At 48.3% G+C, this 25,000-nt stretch overlaps 1 protein-coding gene across 1 annotated transcript in view; it reads right to left on the bottom strand.

Annotated features, from left to right (window-relative positions):
* Window positions 1–25,000, bottom strand: part of rims2b (regulating synaptic membrane exocytosis 2b) — a 60,925-nt gene that overhangs the window by 27,278 nt on the left and 8,647 nt on the right. Inside the window, 12 exon segments of the mRNA XM_030064310.1 lie at window positions 825–869; window positions 2,755–2,864; window positions 3,002–3,033; window positions 3,482–3,605; window positions 3,724–3,823; window positions 4,086–4,205; window positions 5,507–5,571; window positions 15,396–15,662; window positions 16,756–16,966; window positions 17,108–17,282; window positions 20,052–20,233; window positions 24,308–24,518. Coding sequence (XP_029920170.1) covers window positions 825–869; window positions 2,755–2,864; window positions 3,002–3,033; window positions 3,482–3,605; window positions 3,724–3,823; window positions 4,086–4,205; window positions 5,507–5,571; window positions 15,396–15,662; window positions 16,756–16,966; window positions 17,108–17,282; window positions 20,052–20,233; window positions 24,308–24,518 — 1,642 coding nt within the window.

Here is a 25,000-nt window from a genome sequence, read left to right as displayed (position 1 = left end):
TCAGAACCCAAATCCAGTAGATCATGTAGAGCAGAAGCAGAACACTACAGAACACACGTAGAACCTGACACAACAGAAGCAGAATCCAACAGAACAGAAGCAGAACCCCAGAGAGTGGCAGCAGAACCTTAAAAAAAAGGAATGAGAACCTAATAAAATCAGACACAGACAAACAGATCCAGGTGAACATCTGTTGGGAACTTGTGTTTAGGTTCTCTGCTCTGTGAGCCTACAGTAATCTTAGCTCGGAGAACGTTAGCTAAGGTGTTAGCTCGGAGAACGTTAGCTAAGGTGTTAGCTGGGAGAACGTTAGCCAAAGGCTGGTTGTTCTGCTGGAACAGATCAGAACAATAAACCTGAGAAATAAAATCTGTGTTTTAACTGGGTTCCCTGTCCTTTAAAACTCCATTAGAACCAGAGCCAGTGGAACAAACAGAACATGTTCTGCTCTGTTCTACATCTGCGTCTGTGTGTTCTACATCTACGTCTGTGTGTTCTACATCTGCATCTGTGTATTCTACATCTACGTCTGTGTGTTCTACATCTACGTCTGTGTGTTCTACATCTACGTCTGTGTGTTCTACATCTGCGTCTGTGTATTCTACATCTGCGTCTGTGTGTTCTACATCTACGTCTGTGTGTTCTACATCTACGTCTGTGTATTCTACATCTACGTCTGTGTGTTCTACATCTACGTCTGTGTGTTCTACATCTACGTCTGTGTGTTCTACATCTACGTCTGTGTGTTCTACATCTACGCTGAGCTCCAGCAGCAGGACACAAAGACGGGAAGACGAAAGATGTGTCACTCCTCTTTGAGTTACCTGAATTCTGGGAACAAGAGGAGTCCGTCTAGACACACATGGACTCTGCAACACACACACACACACACACACACACACACACACACACACACACACACACACGATGAGGAACAACGTGGGGACAAATGAAAATCAAAATGGAGATGAAGGTGGAGGATAAAGGAAGTGACGCCTCTCAAACATCAAAGAGTGAAAAAATGAAAATTATGTAAAAATGCTGATTCTCTGTCAGATTATAAATTCCTGTGAAAATAAAACCGACGTGATTTTGTTTCAGTCGTCAAACAAACGAACACACCTGAGGCCTGTACCTGCAGCTGATCTGGGCTCAGTGAGGTCACTTCAGGTTAATCCTGCTGGGTTTTCTGTACCATGAAGGTGCTTTACTTTTTATCGGGGTACGTTGCCGTGGTAACATACGCTGAACACCTCACCTGCTCCGGAGCAGGTGAAGTTCAGGATCAGAGCTCAGCAGGTAGAAAAGCCCCGCCCACTGACCAATCAGCTCTCTGGGAAAATGGCCTGCCCATTGGCTGAGAGCCCAGAGGATCGAGTTCACAACTTGTGCTCCTTTTTTTCCAAGTTAGGCCGAGGATTTTTTTCCCCTTTCTTCTTCTTCTTTTATAAAATTAATACATTTTACTCAGACTTCTTATTTTCATTCTGTTTGTGTTTCTCTCACTTTTTTCAAGTTTGAAGAGAAGAAGGAATTCTTCTTGTTTTTTTTTTTTTACTCATGACTCTACACTGTCCAACCAAAAATTGATCTTGTAGTCTGATGAAGTGATTTTTAAAAATATTTTTGAAAATAAATGAGGGGAATTTAATTGAGAGGGTTAAATAAAAGCCTGATAAAACACAGGCCAGCCTCTGGGCTCCTTTAGGTTTCCATTAGTTTGCTCATATTTAGTATTTAGGCTGGCTGCCCTGAAAAGTCCACATGAGAGTTGATGCTAAATGTTTTACTGTCTTTAAGTGACAGTGAAATAATATTTTAACCAGCAGAATAAACACGAGGCGTCAGATGGTTTATAAAATTAAATATCAAAACCAGTTGAATCAAAGTGACGATTCTGCTGAAGCTCAAACTGAGGGCAGCGGCCCAGCGAGGGTCGCCCCTCACTGTGAGAGAGGGCCAGTTCCTCTGCAGGAGTGTACGGCTGAGTGGGAGACACATTCATTTACTGAACACACAAATGTTACTGTAGTCAGATCTACTCGTGCCGTCATGGTGGGGAAGTCAGATTATAATCCCACTAATTTATGCATTGACACAGTCAGAGATTTTTTCCCAGCATTCCTTGCGGCTGCAGCTGTGTTGCTTTTTGCCTGGATGATGGATTTATATTCCTCGTATTTATTTCAGATTATTGTCTGCTCCTCCGTTATAAAGTATGCGGCTCAGGTGGATTTTTCCTTGCCTGTGATTGGTCGTCTGCAGCAAACTCCGCCCCTTTTCTGTGAGCGCACAGATCTAGACTGGAAAAGCCTGGGTTCAGTCAGCGAGCTGAAGCTTCATGGGACTGAACATCAGGAGGGAGGATGTCTGGTTAAGAGAAGCCAGAAAACTAAGAGAAAGCCCGGGATTATAATCCAGCTGCTGGGACAGGTCAAACATGTTTGTTTATTTGTTTTGTTTTTCTTTCTGATCATGTGATGAAGCTCTGCACTCGTCTGTTAAAAACAGATCTATTTTCTCTCTGGAAGTAAAACAAACAAACAAACAAACAAACAAACAAACAAACAAACTGATGCAGACTGAAAAAGCCGCGGCGGATCTCCAGCACTTTCTTTTGATTGTTTTTTTTTCCCCGTCCTGGCGGTCAGGGGGCGGGGTTTAGCAGCGAGGTCAGAGGTCATGTCCTCTGACCACGGTGACTGTCTGAGAGCTGATTGGCTGTGGGGGGCGCGGTGCATGCTGGGTACTCACAGAGACTTGACCCGACAGGAACTGCGGCGCGTCGCGCAGAACGCCGGGGCTCATGGGAGACGTGACGGAGATGGAGGGCCCGACCTTCTGAGACTCGAAGGAACTGGAACCTACACACACACACACACACACACACACACACACACACACACACACACACACACACACACACACACACACGTTTACCATAATTTCATGAAAAACCTTTAAATAAAGTGAGAAGAGAAGCAGGGAGGCGGAGACTCACTGGACTCCAGCTGCAGGTGGGAGCCGTCGGCCCTGCAGGGGACAGCACAGCACGTCAGTGTGACCTCTGACCTCTGACCCTGACCCTGACCCTCACCTCTGACCTCTGACCTCTGCTTAGCAACATCATCATCATCACTAACTAGGTACTCATGTTTTATAACCTGATACATCGTTTTTTGTATCGTCCCTGTTAAATTAAATAAAATAAAATAAATAAATAAATAAATAAATAAATAAATAAATAAATAAATAAATAAATAAATCATCAGTGTCAGTTCAGTCGACTTCATCATCTTCAGTTTCTGATGTTTTGTTTTACTTTCACATTAAATAGTGACAATGAACCCTGAACTGTGACCCCTGACCCCGACCCCTGACCCCTGACCCTGACCCCTGACCCCGAGCCCCGACCCCTGACCCCTGACCCCCGAGCCCCGACCCCTGACCCCTGACCCCTGACCCCTGACCCCTGACCCACCCTATGGGCCGGGACACCACCAGCTCCACCTGCGGCTCCGGTTTGGACTCCAGGATGATGTTGTAGACTTCCTTAAAGGTCGCGCCCTGAAGAACCCGACCGTTCCACTCCAGAACCTGATCACCTGGTGGGGGGGGGGGGGGGATTTAGTCTGATTCAGTGTGTGTGTGCGTTTGTGTGTGTGCATGTGTGTGTGTGTGTGTGTGTGTGTGTGTGTGTGTGTGTGTGTGTGTGTGTGTTACCTGGTCTCAGGTGTCCCACAGTGTCGGCCAGACTTCCTCTCTTCACCTTAGTGATGAAGGCACAGAGACGGCCCGACTCCGTCATCTTCCCCCCCACCACCTGACACACACACACACACGCACACACACACGCACACACACACGCACACACACACACAACACACACACACACACACACACACACAGGTCATGGGTGATGTTCTGATTGGTTCCAACAGGACAGTTTCTGATTGGCTTGGGCCAAAAAGGGGGCAGGGCAAAGTTATCTATCAGCTGCCTTCTGAAAGTAAACATGTTGTTGTTGTTGTTATTATGGGATGCTCCTCTCTGGACCTTCACAAACACCACAGAAGAAGAGTCACCTTGAGCCCCAGCAGCGCCCCCGTATCCGCGGGAACCGTCCCGTCCTTCATCCTCTTGTTCAGCAGGATCCGACCAATCAGACGCTCCCCATCCTTGGACTGCTGCCATGTGACTGGCTGCTTGTGAGGCAAACACACAGCGTCGCTTAGCAACATCATCATCATCATTATCATCATCACCATCATCATCATCACCATCATCATCACCATCATCATCATCATCACCATCATCACCATCATCCTCATCATCATCATCATCATCATCATCATCCTCATCATCATCATCATCCTCATCATCATCATCATCATCATCATCATCCTCATCATCATCATCATCATCATCATCATCATCATCAGTGTCAGTTCAGTCGACTTCATCGTCTTCACTTTGTGTGTTTTTTGTTTTCCTTTCACATTAAATTGAGACAATAAACACGTTTTGTTGTTTGTTGTTTGTTGTTTGTTGTTTGTTTGTTTGTGTTTCCAAAAGGAGCTGATCTGATCATTTCAGTCGTTTTCTTCTCATTTCATGTCAAGGATTTTTCTCAAGGTATTTTTTTTCTAAATCTGGTACTTTTCTTGTATTCTTTAAGCTTTTCATGGATAATTTTCCAATCATTCCTATTTTTGTTTTGTTTTTTTGTGCTCGTTCTTCCCAAAGCAAATTCACTTGATTTTGTTCAAAAATGGAAACAAAAAGGCGACGAGGAGAAAACTGGATTTGTAAGGAGGAACGTGACACCACATTTCTTTCCTTGTGTAACTGACGAGCTCCTGCAGGGCCCCGGACCCCAGCTTGAACCCCAGTGGACTGAACTGACTTGAAGCAGTTTGAACCAGTTAAGGCAGGGGGAGGTGGTGGGAGGCAGAGGGACACATGCAGCAGGAAACAGGAAGGAAGAAGAGACGAGAGGCAAGAGAAGAAGAAACCAGAGCGGGAGTGACTGACAGGCACAGTGAAGCCCCACCCCTGTGAGAAGCTCATTGGCCCAGGCTGCATGCCGTGAGCTGTGACATCATCAGTCCTGGTCTGTGACATCACTAAGATGAGACAGAGAAAGCAGAGCCTGACCCGGACAGAGGAGGACAGACCAGGCTCCTCCCCCTTAGTACCTTGTCTCCCTCCTCGTTAAGTGTCGTGCTGCTGCAGGTGTCGACGCCAGAGTCCTTCACCTGCCCCTCCAGCCAATCAGCTTCCTCCTCTGACCCCCACGCCCCGCCCACCACACCCTGCAGCCTCTCTGATAGGCCCACAGACGACGCAAGTAAAAACGCCACCTCCTCAGTGGCTGGTTTCCTGTTTACCCTCCCACCGTTGCCTGGGAAGGGGGGTGGGAAGGGGGGAGGGAAGGGGGGGCAGACAGACAGGCGGAGGCGGAGTTAGATGGATGGTGTAGGGAGGGGGAGGGGCTTGTTCATACCATTGACATGGCCGCCGTGTCGCCGTGCCAGGAACCATGATCCCACCAGTGGCCATCCATGTCTCCTAGCAACCGAGTGACGGACAGCCAAGAGGAGAGAGAGTCAAAGGTGAGCAAGTGCACACACACACACACACACACACACACACACACACACACACACACACACACACACACACACACGTACATTTATAACATTTACAAACAAATACACACACATAACTGATAATCAGCAAAAATAAACAGTAAACCCCCAAGAACACACACACACACACACACACACACACACACACACACACACACTGTTTACTAGTTTCCCCATATTTTCAGGAAGAGTAAACAGCACATTTCCATATATGGGCATACAGATGTATCACATGACATGTATGACTCATCTGTTCTCTCATGCACACCTGCTGAGCAGGTAGATGTATTTAGAAGGACAATATATAGTTTGAATGCATGTGTCATATTTAGGCTCCGTGTGTGGATCTACACACATGGAGATGTTTCTGTCTCCATGGAAACGCACACAGAGCCCACACCATGTCTGCATACAGCCACACAGCAGCTGCTGAAAACTGCTGAAATACATTCTGGGAAACAGGTCACACATCACACAGTCTGGACATGTGACCTGCGAGGGAGGCGGAGCCAGCTCCCGACCTCTGACCTCTGACCTGCCTGTGTCAGGGTGAGCGGGGGACGGCTTTGTTAGAGGCCAATCACTGAACAAGTACCACCAGGCATGATGACCAATAGTCAAGACAAGCTGTAGCTTCTCAGAATGAATCAGCCTCAGTCTTACATAACAGAGAGGAACTTACCAACAACCACCGGAAACTACCAACAACCACCACAAACAACCAACAACCACCACCACAAACAACCAACAACCACCACAAACAACCAACAACCACCAGAAACTACCAACAACCACCGGAAACAACCAACAACCACCACAAACAACCAACAACCACCAGAAACTACCAACAACCACCGGAAACTACCAACAACCACCACAAACAACCAACAACCACCACAAACAACCAACAACCACCACAAACAACCAAGAACCACCACCACAAACAACCAACAACCACCACAAACAACCAAGAACCACCACCACAAACAACCAACAACCACCACAAACAACCAACAACCACCAGAAACTACCAACAACCACCGGAAACAACCAACAACCACCACAAACAACCAACAACCACCAGAAACTACCAACAACCACCGGAAACTACCAACAACCACCACAAACAACCAACAACCACCACAAACAACCAACAACCACCACAAACAACCAAGAACCACCACCACAAACAACCAACAACCACCACAAACAACCAAGAACCACCACCACAAACAACCAACAACCACCACAAACAACCAACAACCACCGGAAACAACCAACAACCACCACAAACAACCAACAACCACCACAAACAACCAACCAACAACCACCACAAACAACCAACAACCACCAGAAACTACCAACAACCACCGGAAACAACCAACAACCACCGGAAACAACCAACAACCACCACAAACAACCAACAACCACCACAAACAACCAACAACCACCACCACAAACTACCAACAACCACCGGAAACAACCAACAACCACCACAAACAACCAACAACCACCAGAAACTACCAACAACCACCACAAACAACCAACAACCACCACCACAAACAACCAACAACCACCACAAACAACCAACAACCACCACAAACAACCAACAACCACCACAAACAACCAACAACCACCAGAAACTACCAACAACCACCGGAAACAACCAACAACCACCACAAACAACCAACAACCACCACAAACAACCAACAACCACCAGAAACTACCAACAACCACCAGAAACTACCAACAACCACCACAAACAACCAACAACCACCACAAACAACCAACAACCACCACCACAAACAACCAACAACCACCACAAACAACCAACAACCACCACCACAAACAACCAACAACCACCACAAACAACCAACAACCACCACAAACAACCAACAACCACCAGAAACTACCAACAACCACCGGAAACAACCAACAACCACCACAAACAACCAACAACCACCACAAACAACCAACCAACAACCACCACAAACAACCAACAACCACCACAAACAACCAACAACCACCAGAAACTACCAACAACCACCGGAAACAACCAACAACCACCACAAACAACCAAGAACCACCACCAGAAACTACCAACAACCACCGGAAACAACCAACAACCACCACAAACAACCAACAACCACCAGAAACAACCAAAAACCACCACAAACAACCAACAACCACCGGAAACAACCAACAACCACCGGAAACAACCAACAACCACCACAAACAACCAACAACCACCGGAAACTACCAACAACCACCGGAAACAACCAACAACCACCACAAACAACCAACAACCACCGGAAACTACCAACAACCAACCACACACACACACACACACACACACACACACACACACACACATCTCATTGTACTCACAGGTGTGTGTGAACCCCATGGAGACGGGGAGGTGGAAGGAGGCGTCAGCAGAGGAAGAGGAGGCGTTGTATCTGTGTCTCCTCTGTGTGTTTATGTGTGTGTGTGTTTGTGTTTGTTTGTGTGTGTGTGTGTGTGTGTGTGTTGGATCTGGCCCACAGGCTGCAGAGCAGTTCATGCCTCTCTGTAATGAGATTAACAGACTGCTAACCCTCTACCTGCCCATCTATCTATTTATCTACCTATCTATCTGTCCATCTACCTGTGTCTGTCTGCCTGTCTGTCTGTCTGCCTGCCTGCCTGCCTGCCTGTCTGTCTGTCTATCTACCTGTGTCTGTCTGCCTGTCTGTCTGTCTGTCTGCCTGTCTGTCTGTCTATCTGTCTGTCTGTCTGTCTGCCTGCCTGCCTGTCTGTCTCCTCAGCAGGTAGCTTGGTGACGTCCAGCCACAGAGGCAGCTCTCAGGTCTGCTGGCTCAGTGAGGGTCTCGGTAATAAACTGCTCGGCTGCTTCTAGTTGAAAGTTCTCTCTGTGTTCCCACTGGATCTTCATGTTCCACCGGACTCATGTTCTCCAACTCGGCATTTCCAGACTCTCCAGTTAACTCCAATCAGATCCCAGGAGAAAACCAGTAGAAAACCCTTAGGACAGACCAGTCAAAGACCAGCTGAAGACCAGTATATGAGGCGTCAGTGTGCTGTGCCTGGTGTTTCTATTCCTGCGTTGCAGCAGATCTCCCTGTGACTCCTGAGGCTCGCTAATCCAGACCTGCGGCTCCCTCCTCTTTTAATCCAATTGGAGAGACGGGACATGAGGCTGTGATTCGGCGGGTCGGTGGTACCGGAGCCGCGAGGCCGCCGCGTCCCGCTCTAATCTGGATCAGATTATCTGCCGGGTCCCAGCCCACCTTCAGCCGGCATGCTTTGCTGGGATGGCGTCCGGCCCACGTTCTCCCGACGTTCTCCCGGTGTCTTCAGAGCAATGGCAGCCGCACACTGAGCACCTCCTCTGAGCTCCTGATCAGGGGGGAGGAGCTAGCAGCCATCTGAGCCAATCAGGGGGTATAATCTGTGACGAGGCTTTTGGCCCGGTGACGTGGAAGGAAGAGTTAAGCTCGTCACCTGAAGATGTTCTACCCCTGAGCTGAGGAACCGCAGCGCACCGGAACCCTTTACGCCTCGTCCTCCAGAACTCCAGACGGGACCTGACTGAGAAGTCACATGACTTCTACTTCCTGTACAAGGAAATATCTTTGAGGGTGACCTCCTCACGCACCAGCAACTTCCTGTTGGTTTACCCTCCCTGCACCATATCCCGCCCCAACTTCCTGTTCCAACAGGAAGCACATCAAATCAAGGAAGTGAAGGTGCCATTTGGCTTTGAAAGCTAGACAGCACTCAGTGGAGCGTAAACCTCCACCATCATGACATCCTCAACATAACCCACACCCGAACCCGCACCCGGACCAGAAGAGTTTTCTTTTGGAACTGCAGTTCACTGATTCTTGGGAATTTGGATAAAACAGGTTTTAATTTTGAGAAAAAAAGTGAGTTAAATTACAAAATCTGAAGGTATCTCATTATAGGCCAAGGTCTTGGCTGTTCAGCAATGTACCGGTGCAACCTCCTCATTTTGCATTTCTTTCATAAAATAGGTTTTTCCAGTTATTAGGCTACTTTGTTTTTGTCAACACCATCACCGTAATGTTTCTTTTTTTTTTATTTGAAAAACATATTTTTGTATTAAAGAGACTATTACTTTAATAACTCAACAGCACCAAAGAAACATATTGTAAGCATATTCATTTAAAACCAATATAACTGCCTCTGACGGTGGTGACACTAATCTGACGGTGGTGACAGTCGCCTCATTAAAACATACATTTCCAAAATTTATACCACTCAAGTCAATGGCTTCTTGCTTAACAACTTTATTTAACTATTTGGTACAAAAAATAAGAATCCTGAGCTCTGTTATAAGCATTTTTCAGACTTCAGTCATCACCGTCACACAGAAAACCTGACGGTGGTGACGTCTGACGGTGGAGACAAAAACCTGCTCTTTCACATGATCAGCATGAGTTGATCACATTAGCCAGCTTGTTTTCACCCTGTTGCTACCTGCATCAGACCTCTCCTTAAAAAGTATACATTTATTCCATAATCTAATCTAATATTTTTTTATACAGAAGTGACGGTGTTGACATGTTATGGTGGTGACAGTAACAGTGTCCAAAAATATGAAGAGATTTAAGAGAAAATAGCAAACTTCCAGGAGCCTGAGCGGTCTTGAAGCATGCAGCAGAGCTGAAGGTTTGAAAAGGGCTCCTCAGGAATGTAATTGACCTTGTAATTTTTTTATTATTATTTTTTAAATAAATATCTGACGGTGGTGACGAATATCTGGGACACATTTTGAGCAACCACAAAATAATAGTAAATATTGTTCAAAACTCATGTGGTAAATATATTATTCAATGAAATTATTACTTTTTGTTGTTTTAATCAAGTTGAAATGATTATCTCCTATCTGAGGACAACTGGTTTTGTAGGCCATGGGCCAACATATAATCATTAAATTAATACAAATTAAAAATAAACCTATAAAAGAACCTTACAAATGTGCAAAGGACCCCCTGATTATGCCCTTGATTCTTTTTATTCATTAAAATGTTCTGAATTTCCAGCAGAAATAGCATTTTTCTTAGTGGGACATGATTTATCCAAATTCTCAAGAATCAGTAAGTTATTATCACTATTATTATTATTATTATTATTATTATTATTAATATAATTGTTGTTGTTGTTGTTGTTATTATTATTATTATTATTATTATTATTTGTGAAAGGTCTCTCAGGCCCTTTCTTCCTGGCGTAAGATTACGATGTGGAAGCTAACTGTCGGATCTACTTCCAGCTCAAACAGGAAAATAACAAAAACAAAGACATTTCATTTCTTCAGCACATGGACACACACACACACACACACACACACACACACAGAGGGAGAGTTCAGCAGTAAGTAGATTATCACAATGAGCTAATTAACATCACAGAGAGAGAGACAGCACGCATGAATGGAGCTCTCTCTCTCTCTCTCTCTCTCTCTCTCTCTCTCTCATCTCACTGCTTAACTTCTTCCTCATTTTAACCTGTCTCTCTCTCTCTCTGCCTGTCTCTCTCTCTGCCTGTCTCTCTCTCACTGTCTGTCTGTCTGCCTGTCTCTCTGATGCAGCTTCACTGATGTGACCTCTGAATATATCCTGTCATATCATGTGATTAATTACAGTTTTCTCATCAGTTTGTAGTAAATCTGTGTTGTGTTCTTGTCATGTTTATTAATTTTTTAGATCATTTCTTGCCACTTCACTCACTGACTTTTTTCTTTGTTTTTGAGAGGAACCAAACGGGGAAAATGATTAGATAAGATCAGCAAAGCAGCAGAGCAGAAGAAACGGAGGAAAAGAACCAGAAAACTCGCATAAAAACAAAAAACCCTTGCTAAGCCCTGACGCGCAGGCTCCGGGTTGGCGGGCCGTCCAGCCGGGCGTCACCCAGCCGACAGAGCCTCCACACCTGCTCCAAATATCAGCTGTTTTGTTGGTCCTCTGCTGAGCTCTGATTGGTCACGTGTCAGCTGACATGCTGAAGCCGCTGCAGCGACGCCCATCCTCAGCCGGACGCAGCTCAAACCACCACAACAAAACCCGATCCTGCAGGCTGGCCCCGCCCATGCAGGAAGCAGGAAGCAGGAAGCAGGAAGTGAGGGGTTAAAGTGTGCAGAGCAGCTAACTCCTGCAGAGCTCCAGACCTCAGGGTTTGTCTCCTCTGGACGCCACTTTGTGTGTCGTGTGCTTCACCTGCCTCGTACCCACACCTGAGCCGGGCCCGTCCCGCTGCAGCTCTCTGTGTCTCATGACGTCGCCGCCTGCCTGCAGGGCCTGCCTTGTTTCCCCTGGTGTTGTCTTGTTCGTCTGTCCTTGCAGGTAATCAGGTGGGCGGGGACTGCATCAGAGGTGATCGGGAGCACCTGGCCAGTCCCCCGCCCCCCCCTCCTCTCCTGCTGACCAGACCGTCCTGCCTGGGTCCTGGGCTCTTTTGTTTGGTTTGGCTACGGCCTTTTGTTTTGCGTTTACATACATACACACACACCCACACACACACACCCACACACACACACACACACACACACACACACACACATGCATCCATCAGCAGACACACTGATCTTCCTACTCTCCACACCTCATTTTATTATGTTTATCCTTAGTTGTATATTTTGTAAATAAATTATTCGTTTGAACGTGATAGTTCCGCGACTCTCCTCTTGTTGGTCATGATCTGTGATCCGGATCGTCACAGTCCTCATGAGGTCGGATCGTCACAGTCCTCATGAGGTCGGACGGATCGTCACAGTCCTCATGAGGTCGGACGGATCGTCACAGTCCTCATGAGGTCGGATCGTCACAGTCCTCATGAGGTCGGATCGTCACAGTCCTCATGAGGTCGGACGGATCGTCACAGTCCTCATGAGGTCGGACGGATCGTCACAGTCCTCATGAGGTCGGACGGATCGTCACAGTCCTCATGAGGACGGACGGATCGTCACAGTCCTCATGAGGTCGGATCGTCACAGTCCTCATGAGGACGGATCGTCACAGTCCTCATGAGGACGGATCGTCACAGTCCTCATGAGGTCGGATCGTCACAGTCCTCATGAGGTCGGATCGTCACAGTCCTCATGAGGTCGGATCGTCACAGTCCTCATGAGGACGGATCGTCACAGTCCTCATGAGGTCGGATCGTCACAGTCCTCATGAGGTCGGATCGTCACAGTCCTCATGAGGTCGGATCGTCACAGTCCTCATGAGGACGGATCGTCACAGTCCTCATGAGGTCGGATCGTCACAGTCCTCATGAGGTCGGATCGTCACAGTCCTCATGAGGCGGACGGATCGTCACAGTCCTCATGAGGTCGGATCGTCACAGTCCTCATGAGGACGGATCGTCACAGTCCTCATGAGGTCGGACGGGTCGTGGATTAGGGCGTTGGAGCCCGGACGTCCGGCACGCCACACCTGGAGCCGCGACGTCACTCTTCAAATCTTACTGTTTTGTTTTTGTCAATTTTTCAAACGAGTGAAAAATCCACCAGTGGGATGAGCTAATCTGAGCTAATCTGAGCTAATCCCACCTGTGTCCAGGTCAGTTTCACCTGTTTCAGTATAAATGTGCTGAAGGCAGATCAGCCACCAGGATCCAGAAAACTCTGGAAACAAGAGGAGGATTATCTCGTCCTGATGGATTATTTTTGAAGTTGTAGAGAAAAAACAAGATTTGAAGGGTGGAGATCAGATTGGGCTTATGGATCTCTGATCAATAACCAAAACACAGATTATTGATGGTCCAGCTGGCTGTGCTGATGTGCTGAGGACAAAGCTGGTCAGTATCAGGGTCAGCAGCAGATTAATACTGTGGAGTCACACTGGGACACACACACACACACACACACACACACACACACACACAGTTAGCCTGTTAGCTTCAGCCTGTTCAGCTACAACAAAACAAACCTGATTATTGATAGTCTATAGATTACATATAGGTCATTTATATTTTGTGGCCAACAGGATGAAAGGCCTTCAGGTCAGCAGCCGCTCAGCACGCCGTCAGAGCGCTGACTCAGCACGCCGTCAGAGCGCTGACTCAGCACGCCGTCAGAGCGCTGACTCAGCACGCCGTCAGAGCGCTGACTCAGCACGCCGTCAGAGCGCTGACTCAGCACGCCGTCAGAGCGCTGACTCAGCACGCCGCTTCCCCTCCATGTGGTCAACATGCCGTCAGAGCGCTGACTCAGCACGCCACTTCCCCTCCGTGTGGTCAACATGCCGTCAGAGCGCTGACTCAGCACGCCGCTCCCCTCCGTGTGAAGTCAACACGCCGTCAGAGCGCTGACTCAGCACGCCGCTTCCCCTCCGTGTGAAGTCAACACGCCGTCAGAGCGCTGACTCAGCACGCCGCTTCCCCTCCGTGTGAAGTCAACACGCCGTCAGAGCGCTGACTCAGCACGCCGCTTCCCCTCCGTGTGAAGTCAACACGCCGTCAGAGCGCTGACTCAGCACGCCGCTTCCCCTCCGTGTGAAGTCAGCACGCCGTCAGAGCGCTGACTCAGCACGCCGCTCCCCTCCGTGTGAAGTCAACACGCCGTCAGAGCGCTGACTCAGCACGCCGCTTCCCCTCCGTGTGAAGTCAACACGCCGTCAGAGCGCTGACCTCAGCACGCCGCTCCCCTCCGTGTGAAGTCAACACGCCGTCAGAGCGCTGACTCAGCACGCCGCTCCCCTCCGTGTGAAGTCAACACGCCGTCAGAGCGCTGACTCAGCACGCCGTCAGAGCGCTGACTCAGCACGCCGCTTCCCCTCCGTGTGAAGTCAACACGCCGTCAGAGCGCTGACTCAGCACGCCGCTTCCCCTCCGTGTGAAGTCAACACGCCGTCAGAGCGCTGACTCAGCACGCCGCTCCCCTCCGTGTGAAGTCAACACGCCGTCAGAGCGCTGACTCAGCACGCCGTCAGAGCGCTGACTCAGCACGCCGCTTCCCCTCCGTGTGAAGTCAACACGCCGTCAGAGCGCTGACTCAGCACGCCGCTTCCCCTCCGTGTGAAGTCAACACGCCGTCAGAGCGCTGACTCAGCACGCCGCTTCCCCTCCGTGTGAAGTCAACACGCCGTCAGAGCGCTGACTCAGCACGCCGCTTCCCCTCCGTGTGAAGTCAACACGCCGTCAGAGCGCTGACTCAGCACGCCGCTCCCCTCCGTGTGAAGTCAACACGCCGTCAGAGCGCTGACTCAGCACGCCGTCAGAGCGCTGACTCAGCACGCCGCTTCCCCTCCGTGTGAAGTCAACACGCCGTCAGAGCGCTGACTCAGCACGCCGCTTCCCCTCCGTGTGAAGTCAACACGCCGTCAGAGCGCTGACTCAGCACGCCGCTCCCCGGGCGGCAGGAAGGTCCCAAACGAGCCGCTGGACTTCAGCTCTGCTCTTCTTTGTTTGGTCTTTTCTTTAGAGGCTCACTGCTTGTTTGTTTGTTTGTTTGTTTGTTTGTTTGTTTTGGTTTTGAGAGAAATCAGATGAATCTGCTCTGATCAGCATCTGTGAGCCTGAGCTTGTTGCCCCACACACTCCTCATGACATCACCGTGACATCACCGTGACATCACCGCAGCATCATTCCACTCAAATCAGTCAATTTCTCTCTCTCTCTCACACACACACACACACACACGCACACACGCACACACACACACACACACACACACACACACACACACACACACACACACACACACACACTCAGACTCACGGTCCTGTTCGTCACAGCTGGTGTATTCGGGCGTGGTCGCCAGCTCCTCCTCTGAGCTGCTGAAGCTGCCAATCACGTGCAGCCTCCCCATCCTCTGGCCCCTCTCATTGGTCATCTTCCTCCGCAGGGCGGAGCTCGGGTCCAGGTGCTGCTGGGGTACGGGGCTGCGACGCGGAGAGGTGGGGCTCGCCTGATTGGCCCGCTCTACCGAGTACGACCTCTGACCTCCGCCTCCAGCCGATCCTGATGCCCGATGCTGACGGAGAGCTGGGAGACAGACACACAGCCTGCAGGTCAGTGTTGTGTCCAGCGGGGGCAGCACTGAGCTAAACAGCCTGCAGGTCAGTGTTGTGTCCAGCGGGGGCAGCACTGAGCTAAACAGCCTGCAGGTCAGTGTTGTGTCCAGCGGGGGCAGCACTGAGCTAAACAGCCTGCAGGTCAGTGTTGTGTCCAGCGGGGGCAGCACTGAGCTAAACAGCCTGCAGGTCAGTGTTGTGTCCAGCGGGGGCAGCACTGAGCTAAACAGCCTGCAGGTCAGTGTTGTGTCCAGCGGGGGCAGCACTGAGCTAAACAGCCTGCAGGTCAGTGTTGTGTCCAGCGGGGGCAGCACTGAGCTAAACAGAGCAGGGGGGTCAGACTGGAGCCATGGAGGCCGAGAGGCTGCAGGTTTTCGTTCCAACCAAAAACTCCAGCAGGTGGTTTCACTGATGAGCTCACCTCCAAACAGAGAGGCGGGGCTAATCACCTGCTGGAGTTTTTGGTTGGAATGAAAACCTGCAGCCTCTCGGCCTCCATGGCTCCAGTTTAACACCTGTGATCTAAACTGATCAGTCCATTTGATCCAGATATTGATCAGTAACTGGACTGTTCCTGTCCATATTTCTGCTGCAGACAGGATTATAAACTGAGATTATAATCCATGGCTGTAAAATGCTGTGAGGCATTGAGGCTCTGTGCTGCTGACTGGCTGCAGAACCACAGGAGAACCAATCATCTGCTTCCTAAATGTTCCACATTTCCTTCCTCTGAGCTCAGAGAAATGTGGATCTCTCTGCTCAGCCTCTGCAGCGCCCCCTGCAGGAGGAGCAGGATTATCATCTACAGAGCCGACACTCTGCTCAGCCTCTGCAGCGCCCCCTGCAGGAGGAGCAGGATTATCATCTACAGAGCTGACACTCTGCTCAGCCTCTGCGGCGCCCCCTGCAGGAGGAGCAGGATTATCATCTACAGAGCTGACACTCTGCTCAGCCTCTGCAGCGCCCCCTGCAGGAGGAGCAGGGTTAGCGTGCAGAGGGCTGTGCGGCGCCCCCTGCTGGCGGCTCTGGTTCTGACACTAGGAGCTGAAAACAAGGGGACGCACCGAGCTCGGTGGTTGCCAGGGAAACGTCGCTGTGGCGGCGCTGGTGGCGCATGCGGCCGACCTGCGCCAGCACCCGCATGGCCTCCTCGCTCGGCTGCGGCTTCACCGGGTAGCGGGCCAGGTTGGGGTCGCTACGGTAACGGGCCTGGTACTCCTCCTCCTGCCGGCGCCGCAGCTCCCGCTCGTCCTGCGCCTGGTCCAGAGGATAGTCCTGCACACACACACACACACACACTGCAGGTAACACCTTTCCCACAATGCCTTTCACCTGCCGCTCAGCCCAGCGTGTGATGCCCCTGCAGTGCGTGGCGGTCTGTCTGCTGCAGTGCATTCTGGTCCGTGCTCCGCTCACCTGAGAGGGCCAGCGGCCCCGCCCGTCCCTGCTGGAGCTCCTCCTGCCCCGGCCCTCCTCCTCGTAACCATGGGAACCACGAGGCGAGCGGGCGCGGGGGTCCGGGCCGTGGTCGGAGGGGGAGTGAGGCATCCTGCCGCCGCCATCGCAGTACGACCCCGACAAGCTCCGCCTCCTGCCCTCACACACAGCGCACCAATCAGAGAGCAGGAAGATCATCATTCAGGATGTTTTTTAATTGATCGATTCTTTTAAAAATATTTTAAAAATCTTCATTATGCTGGTGGTTAGGGTTCACACACACACAAACACACACACTCAAACACACACACACACACACACACACACACACACATACACACACATACATAAATAAATACCTGAAAACATGTTTTATATTCTAGTTTCTTCAAAATAGCCACCCTTTGCTCTGATTACTGCTTTGCACACTCTTGGCATTCTCTCCATGAGCTTCAAGAGGTAGTCACCTGAAATGGTTTGCACTTCACAGGTGTGCCTTATCAGGGTTCATTAGTGGAGTTTCTTGCTTTATCAATGGGGTTGGGACCATCAGTTGTGTTGTGCAGAAGTCAGGTTACTACACAGCCGACAGCCCTATTGGACAACTGTTAAAATTCATATTATGGCAAGAACCAATCAGCTAACTAAAGAAAAACGAGTGGCCATCATTACTTTAAGAAATGAAGGTCAGTCAGTCCGGAAAATTGCAAAAACTTTAAATGTGTCCCCAAGTGGAGTCGCAAAAACCATCAAGCGCTACAACGAAACTGGCACACATGAGGACCGACCCAGGAAAGGAAGAGCAAGAGTCACCTCTGCTTCTGAGGACAAGTTCATCCGAGTCACCAGCCTCAGAAATGGCAAGTTAACAGCAGCTCAGATCAGAGAGCAGATAAATGCCACACAGAGTTCTAGCAGCAGACCCATCTCTAGAACAACTGTTAAGAGGAGACTGCACCAATCAGGCCTTCATGGTCAAATAGCTGCTAGGAAACCACTGCTAAGGAGAGGCAACAAGCAGAAGAGATTTGTTTGGGCCAAGAAACACAAGGAATGGACATCAGACCAGTGGAAATCTGTGCTTTGGTCTGATGAGTCCAAATTTGAGATCTTTGGTTCCAACCGCCGTGTCTTTGTGAGACGCAGAAAAGGTGAACGGATGGATTCCACATGCCTGGTTCCCACTGTGAAGCATGGAGGAGGAGGTGTGATGGTCTGGGGGTGTTTTGCTGGTGACACTGTTGGGGATTTATTCAAAATTGAAGGCACACTGAACCAGCATGGCTACCACAGCATCCTGCAGCGACATGCCATCCCATCCGGTTTGCGTTTAGTTGGACCATCATTTATTTTTCAACAGGACAATGAGCCCAAACACACCTCCAGGCTGTGTAAGGGCTATTTGACCAAGAAGGAGAGTGATGGAGTGCTGCGGCAGATGACCTGGCCTCCACAGTCACCGGACCTGAACCCAATCCAGATGGTTTGGGGTGAGCTGGACCGCAGAGTGAAGCCAAAGGGGCCAACAAGTGCTAAACACCTCTGGGAACTCCTTCAAGACTGTTGGAAAACCATTTCAGGTGACTACCTCTTGAAGCTCATGGAGAGAATGCCAAGAGTGTGCAAAGCAGTAATCAGAGCAAAGGGTGGCTATTTTGAAGAAACTAGAATATAAAACATGTTTTCAGTTATTTCACCTTTTTTTGTTAAGTACATAACTCCACATGTGTTCGTTCATAGTTTTGATTCCTTCAGTGAGAATCTACAATGTAAATAGTCATGAAAATAAAGAAAATGCATTGAATGAGAAGGTGTGTCCAAACTTTTGGCCTGTACTGTGTGTGTGTGTGTGTGTGTGTATGTGTGTGTGAAAAGTGAGGACAAAGTAGAGCCACGTCTCAGAACAGTACAGAACAAAACGGCTGCAAACTACAACCTCAACTTTTATTTTCAGGAAAAAGTAAAAACTAAATATTAGAAAATATAAAAATAAAACCTTAAATACATAAAAATAAATAAATGGACATGAATATTAAAGCTACATCAGATATGTCAACATGCCACATAATGCCATGCCATTCAAAGGGTTAACAGAGCAGGTTTCCATGGAAACGCCTGAAGCTCATGATGTTACTTGCAACATTTTTGGTCTCAGTAACTTGTCTGGCTCGTCACGTTAATCTGGAATAATAAGGAATATATTCCCCAGCAGCGGCGTGTTACCTGTCTGTCAGTCGGACGTCCAGGCTCCGACGCATTAAATATTCCACATTATCATATCACACACACACTCACACCCTCACACACACACAAACACACACACACATACACACACACACACACGCCCAGCTGTGTGTGCACATCGACGCGGCGTCTCTCTCCACTTTAATAACTGGAATCATAACCAGAACTAAGCTGCTGCTCCAGGCCCCGCCCCCTCTCTGCCAAACAGGAAGTGACATCACAGCGTAGCTCCCACCCTCCGGCAGCTCTGAGCAGCGTGGCTGTGTGTGTGTGTGTGTGTGTGTGTGTGTGTGTGTGTGTGTGTAATGCTGTTAGCTGTGCTGTATTTAGCTGCAGGTTAAGCCAGACTTTACTGCAGCAGATTAGAGACGCAGAGCTGATTAGAGCAGAGACACGAGGCCGCGCTAATTAACACACACACGCACACACACACACACACACACACACACACACACACACACACACACACACCATGTCTGTGGTTTATGTTTTTATTATTGCTGTAAAAAAAACTGCCAACCAATCAGAGCAAAACCAATGTGTTCAAATGTGTTTGTGTGTGTGTAAGTGTGTGTGTATCTGTATGTGTGTGTGTGTCTGTGTGTGTGTGTGTGTGTGTGTGTGTGTGTGTCTGTGTGTGTGTGTGTGTGTGTGTGTGTGTGTAAACCTGCAGACTGACCGCATGGCGGCTCCGTTCTTCAGAGGCCCCGGGGCCCCCGGCCCCTGTGGACCAGGGTGGGAAACCCCGCAGGAGCCCTCGCTGGCGGGAGGGAGGGGCACGTTGGCATCGGGGTCAAACCACGCCCCCGACCTGGTGAGCATCTCCTGCTTCCTCCTGCACACGTTACACACCCACATCACCTGGAGGAGGAGGAGGAGGAGGAGGAGGAGGAGGAGGAAAGTCATCATGTTGTATTGACTGACTTTCACTTTTATTAACAACAACAACAACAACAACAACAACAACAACAAACATCAGCCTCTGCTGTTACAACAGAGTTCCTGGACGTTTGGCTCCACCTGCTGGACAAACCCAGCAGCTGCACGTCTCATCACTGGAACCGGAGAACCTGCCGTCGCGTGAGCAGGAGAACATCACAGCTCCAGCTCCGTGCCGAGGTTCCACTGATCACACAGGAGAACCTCAGACAGAACCTCACCCAACAGAACCTGAAGAACCTGCAGGTGTCCAAACAGCCACTCTGATGGACCATCTTCAGGGTTCTTTGAGGTTCTTTGGAGGAACCTTTTGACAGCTACTCAAAAGTACACAGTCTGGGTCCCTGTCAGCCTCCAGAGAGTTCTCGCTGATGTTCCTCTGGGTTCCACGCAGAAACAGCAACAATAAAAACAAGCAACAATTCAAATCCACACCGTGTCAGTAACAGAAAAAGACAAACCGACCGAAAGTAAAGATAAATAAAATAAAAATAAAATAAAATAAAATAAAATAATAAATAAAATAAAATAAAATAAAATAAAATAAAATAAAATAAAATAAAATAACTCGGTAGATGAAACAAAAACATTAACCTTTGACAAGAACAGACACACAACAACAACAACAAAAAAATTTTTAAAAAACTAAATCAAAAATTCAGGAGCAGAAAAACCACAATAATCTTTAGAATAAATTCATCAGTTTTTCTGTTAGTAACTCGATCAGACTGATCAATTATTGATCTATGTTGGACATCGATCAATCATCAGCTGATATTCAGAATTGATCAATAATCTGGATGGTCATCTGGTCCACATGAAAGCCAGTTAGGCCCCGCCCCTCTGTCTGACAGACAGCCAGTGGGCGGGGCCTCGTCTCCGTTCTCAGTCTTAAGGCCAAACAAAAAAAAAACTTTGGGTTCCGGTTCCTTGTCATTTAAGGGCATTAATAGGTAGGGAATTTATTTTATTTTATTTTTTATTTTATTTAGCATTTTAAGGATGCGTAGGGGGGATTTATTTTATTTTATTTATTCATGGGAAGGATGGGTAGGTAGGGATTTTATTTTATTTTATTCTTTTTTTATTTTTGGAAGCGATGCATGGGTTGCATTTTAAATATAATTATTTCAATATTTGCATAAGTTACCACCTTTTTAACGGACGGAGCAGCGTTATTACTAGCACAGGGAGGTGTCTCTGGCTCGCATCGCAGCGCTAGGTACCTGAAGTAGTGCTGGGTATCGATTCAGATTTCAAGAATCGATTCGATTCCGATTCACAAGATTCAGAATCGATTATCACAATTCGATCTGATTCGATTCGATCCGATATTGAATTGGTTAGTTTTATTAAAAAGCACTTTGAGCTGTTACTGAGTTACATGCCTGTCTAGTTATGCAACACATTAATACTTGTATTATATTGTGTCATTGGACAACAAATGAATATGGGTATTGATAATTAAAATGGCTGTAAGACTGGTAAAAATGGCTAGGACCACCTTTTGTAGCCCAGAAGAAATATGATGCTCAAACACTCAGTATGTAGTGTTAGTATATGTTTATAAGTTGTAGAACATAATAAATTATCTTGCAGGAGTAGATGTTTACCAGTAAGCGTGACTCAAATAATTTAACAATATGTTAAATCATTATTATTATTAAATTATTACACTTATGTTGTTCTTGGTGGTGCAGGTCAAACGACTGGAGGGGTTGTGCCACCCAGATTCGCTTCCCTATATATATATATATATATATATGTCTATATATATGTCTATATATATAGATATATATATATCTATATCTATATCTATATATAGATAGATATAGATATAGATATATAGATATATATATAGATATATATATACATAGATAGATAGATAGATAGATACATACATACATACACTACTCACAAAAAGTTAGGGATATTCGGCTTTCGGGTGAAATTTCAGGATGAACCTAAAATGCATTATGACCTTTCCAGGTGAACTTAATGTGACCTTCTGTAAACTTTTGAATGCACATGTCCAACTGTTCAATGTTTCAGTACTTTTTGCACAAGTTGCTGTTCTCAAACAAGGAGTTTAACGGCAAAATTCACATCAGGTGTTTGATGCTCCAGCTCATCGAGGTCGTATCATTAGGGAACGGCTGCTGGAGACTGGGGTACCTCAGATGGAGTGGCCTGCACTTTCTCCAGACCTGAATCCCATAGAAAACCTATGGGATCAGCTGAGTGGCCGTGTAGAGGCTCGGAGCTCTGTACCCCAGAACCTCAATGTCCTGAGGGCCGCCCTTCAAGAAGAGTGGGATGCCATGCCTCAGCAGACAATAAGTCGACTTGTGAACAGCATGAGACGTCGCTGTCAAGCTGTAATTGATGCTCAAGGGCACATGACAAGTTATTGACACTGACATTTTTTGTTGTGGTATACCCACCACTGTTGTTGGCTTTTGTTTCAAGAAATTGTTTGAGATGAGGAAATCACCAGTGTATGCTTCTACTTAAATGCCCTACTTTCATGATATAATATCACTGTAGTGTGAACTTTTTACATTTTCCACAAATTTCACCCAAAAGCCAAATATCCCTAACTTTTTGTGAGTAGTGTATATATATATACATATACATATATACATACATACATACATATATATATACATATATACATTCATTCATTCATCTTCTAAACCGCTTATCCTCACTAGGGTCGCGGGGGGGTGCTGGAGCCTATCCCAGCACACATAGGGCGAAGGCAAGGAAACACCCTGGACAGGTCGCCAGTCCATCGCAGGGCAGACAGACAAACACTGACATTCACACACACAGTCACACCTAGGGGCAATTTAGCTTCTCCAATTCACCTAACCTGCATGTCTTTGGACGGTGGGAGGAAACCGGAGTGCCCGGAGGAAACCCACGCAGACACGGGGAGAACATGCAAACTCCACACAGAAAGGACCTTGGGTGGGAATCGAACCCAGGACCTTCTCACTGTGAGGCGACAGTGCTAACCACTGCACCACCGTGCCGCCCACATATATACATATATATATATATATATATATATATATTAAAAGATTGATCTTTGGGCGTACAGATCGATCCATGGGAATTTAAATGAAGATCGATTCAAAATCGGAGGATCGATCTTTTCAACACAGGTCTATCCTGAAGTCAAATACACCCATCACGCCCACCACCATAGAGCCAGGCTCCACGGGGGGGGCAGCAGGAAAACATGACGGATCCCCCGTCATGTTTGCCTGCTGCACTTGCAAATCTACAATGGCACTGTTTCACCTCTTTAACTGCATCTGCAAAGGTTTTCTCTTGTAGTCGGATTATTTTCTCTGGTGGTTTGCGAGGACAAATCACACACACACACACACACACACACACACACACACACACTGTGCGGAAGTCTATTCTTTCCAGCCGGTGCTGTCGGTGGTGTGTGATTCCATGAAGTTATTTTCCGAAGTTACGCGAGAACATCACAAATAAGGCGAGTGCAACATATATCAAAATAAAAGCCCTGCTTAACTTTTGACCAATGCCAACAAGGTCCCACTCGGTCGCATGGTGCCTTTATTTTAGTTTTTTATTTTATTTTTACACAGAGGCCAATAAAATAACCTGACTCGGGGGTTGAATGGGACACTCGGTCAGGAACCGGAACCCAGAAATTATTTTTGTCTGGCCTAATAAAGTTTGAGTGGATCTGAACACGACTCACCTGAGACCTGCAGGTGTGACACTTTGATCTCAGGTCACGTTTTCTTTTTTTAACTAATATAACAATAATGCAGGTTCGTGTTGCTGTTTCTAATGTCAGTCTTCAGATCGGGTTATTGGTGTATCAGTGATTACTGATGATCGATATCAGGTCTAAAAATCTATTCCAGTGGACCAGCCAGAGTCATGTGACAGACAGACAGCAGGAAGCAGGAAGCAGGAAGCAGGAAGCAGGAAGCAGGAAGCAGTCACCTTGTTGGAGCGTAGCGCCACCCGCCCCCCACAGCGGGCGCAGAACCTGGTCTGGCAGTAGCAGCAGGCGCGGCCGCAGCCGTCGGCAAACTTGGTTTTTCGGCAGACGCCGCAGGTTGGCGAATCGCCGCGGGTGACGGGGCCAGCCGGCGCCTCCTCCCCGATCCTCCTCACCTGGTCCTTATACAGCTCAAACTGCTGGTGCAACTTCCTGCGGGGGACAGGGGGAGGGGTCAGAGGTCAGGGGTCAGAGGTCAGGCCTTCCTCCTCTGCTGACACACAGGAAGTTGCTCAGGCTTTTCCCTTCCACAATAAAAGATTTTTGGACAACTCTCATTGTTTTGTTTCAAAAATATACCTTTTAGCTGGGGGACCCCGCCCACCGCAGCGTCCCCCACCCCCGCCCACCGCAGCGTCCCCCACCCCCGCCCCCCGCCCCCCGCCCACCGCAGCGTCCCCCGTCCCCCACCCCCGCCCACCGCAGCGTCCCCCACCCCCGCCCCCCGCCCCCCGCCCACCGCAGCCCCCCCCGCCTGCCGCAGCTGCTGACGCATCAGCAGACAGGATGTCACTTCACTCTGTTTGACTGGAAAAGATCTTCAGTTTCGCGCTGACAGGTCAGAGGTCAGAGGTCAGAGGTCAGTTCTTATCTCTGTGTAAATGTTTGTTTTGCCCTCTGGTTCTCCAGCTGCT

Source organism: Myripristis murdjan, chromosome 11 (genome assembly GCF_902150065.1).
Source record: "Myripristis murdjan chromosome 11, fMyrMur1.1, whole genome shotgun sequence".
NCBI lineage: Eukaryota > Metazoa > Chordata > Actinopteri > Holocentriformes > Holocentridae > Myripristis > Myripristis murdjan.
The sequence above is the reverse complement of the archived record's forward strand: the minus strand, read 5'-3'. Positions and strand labels throughout refer to the sequence as shown.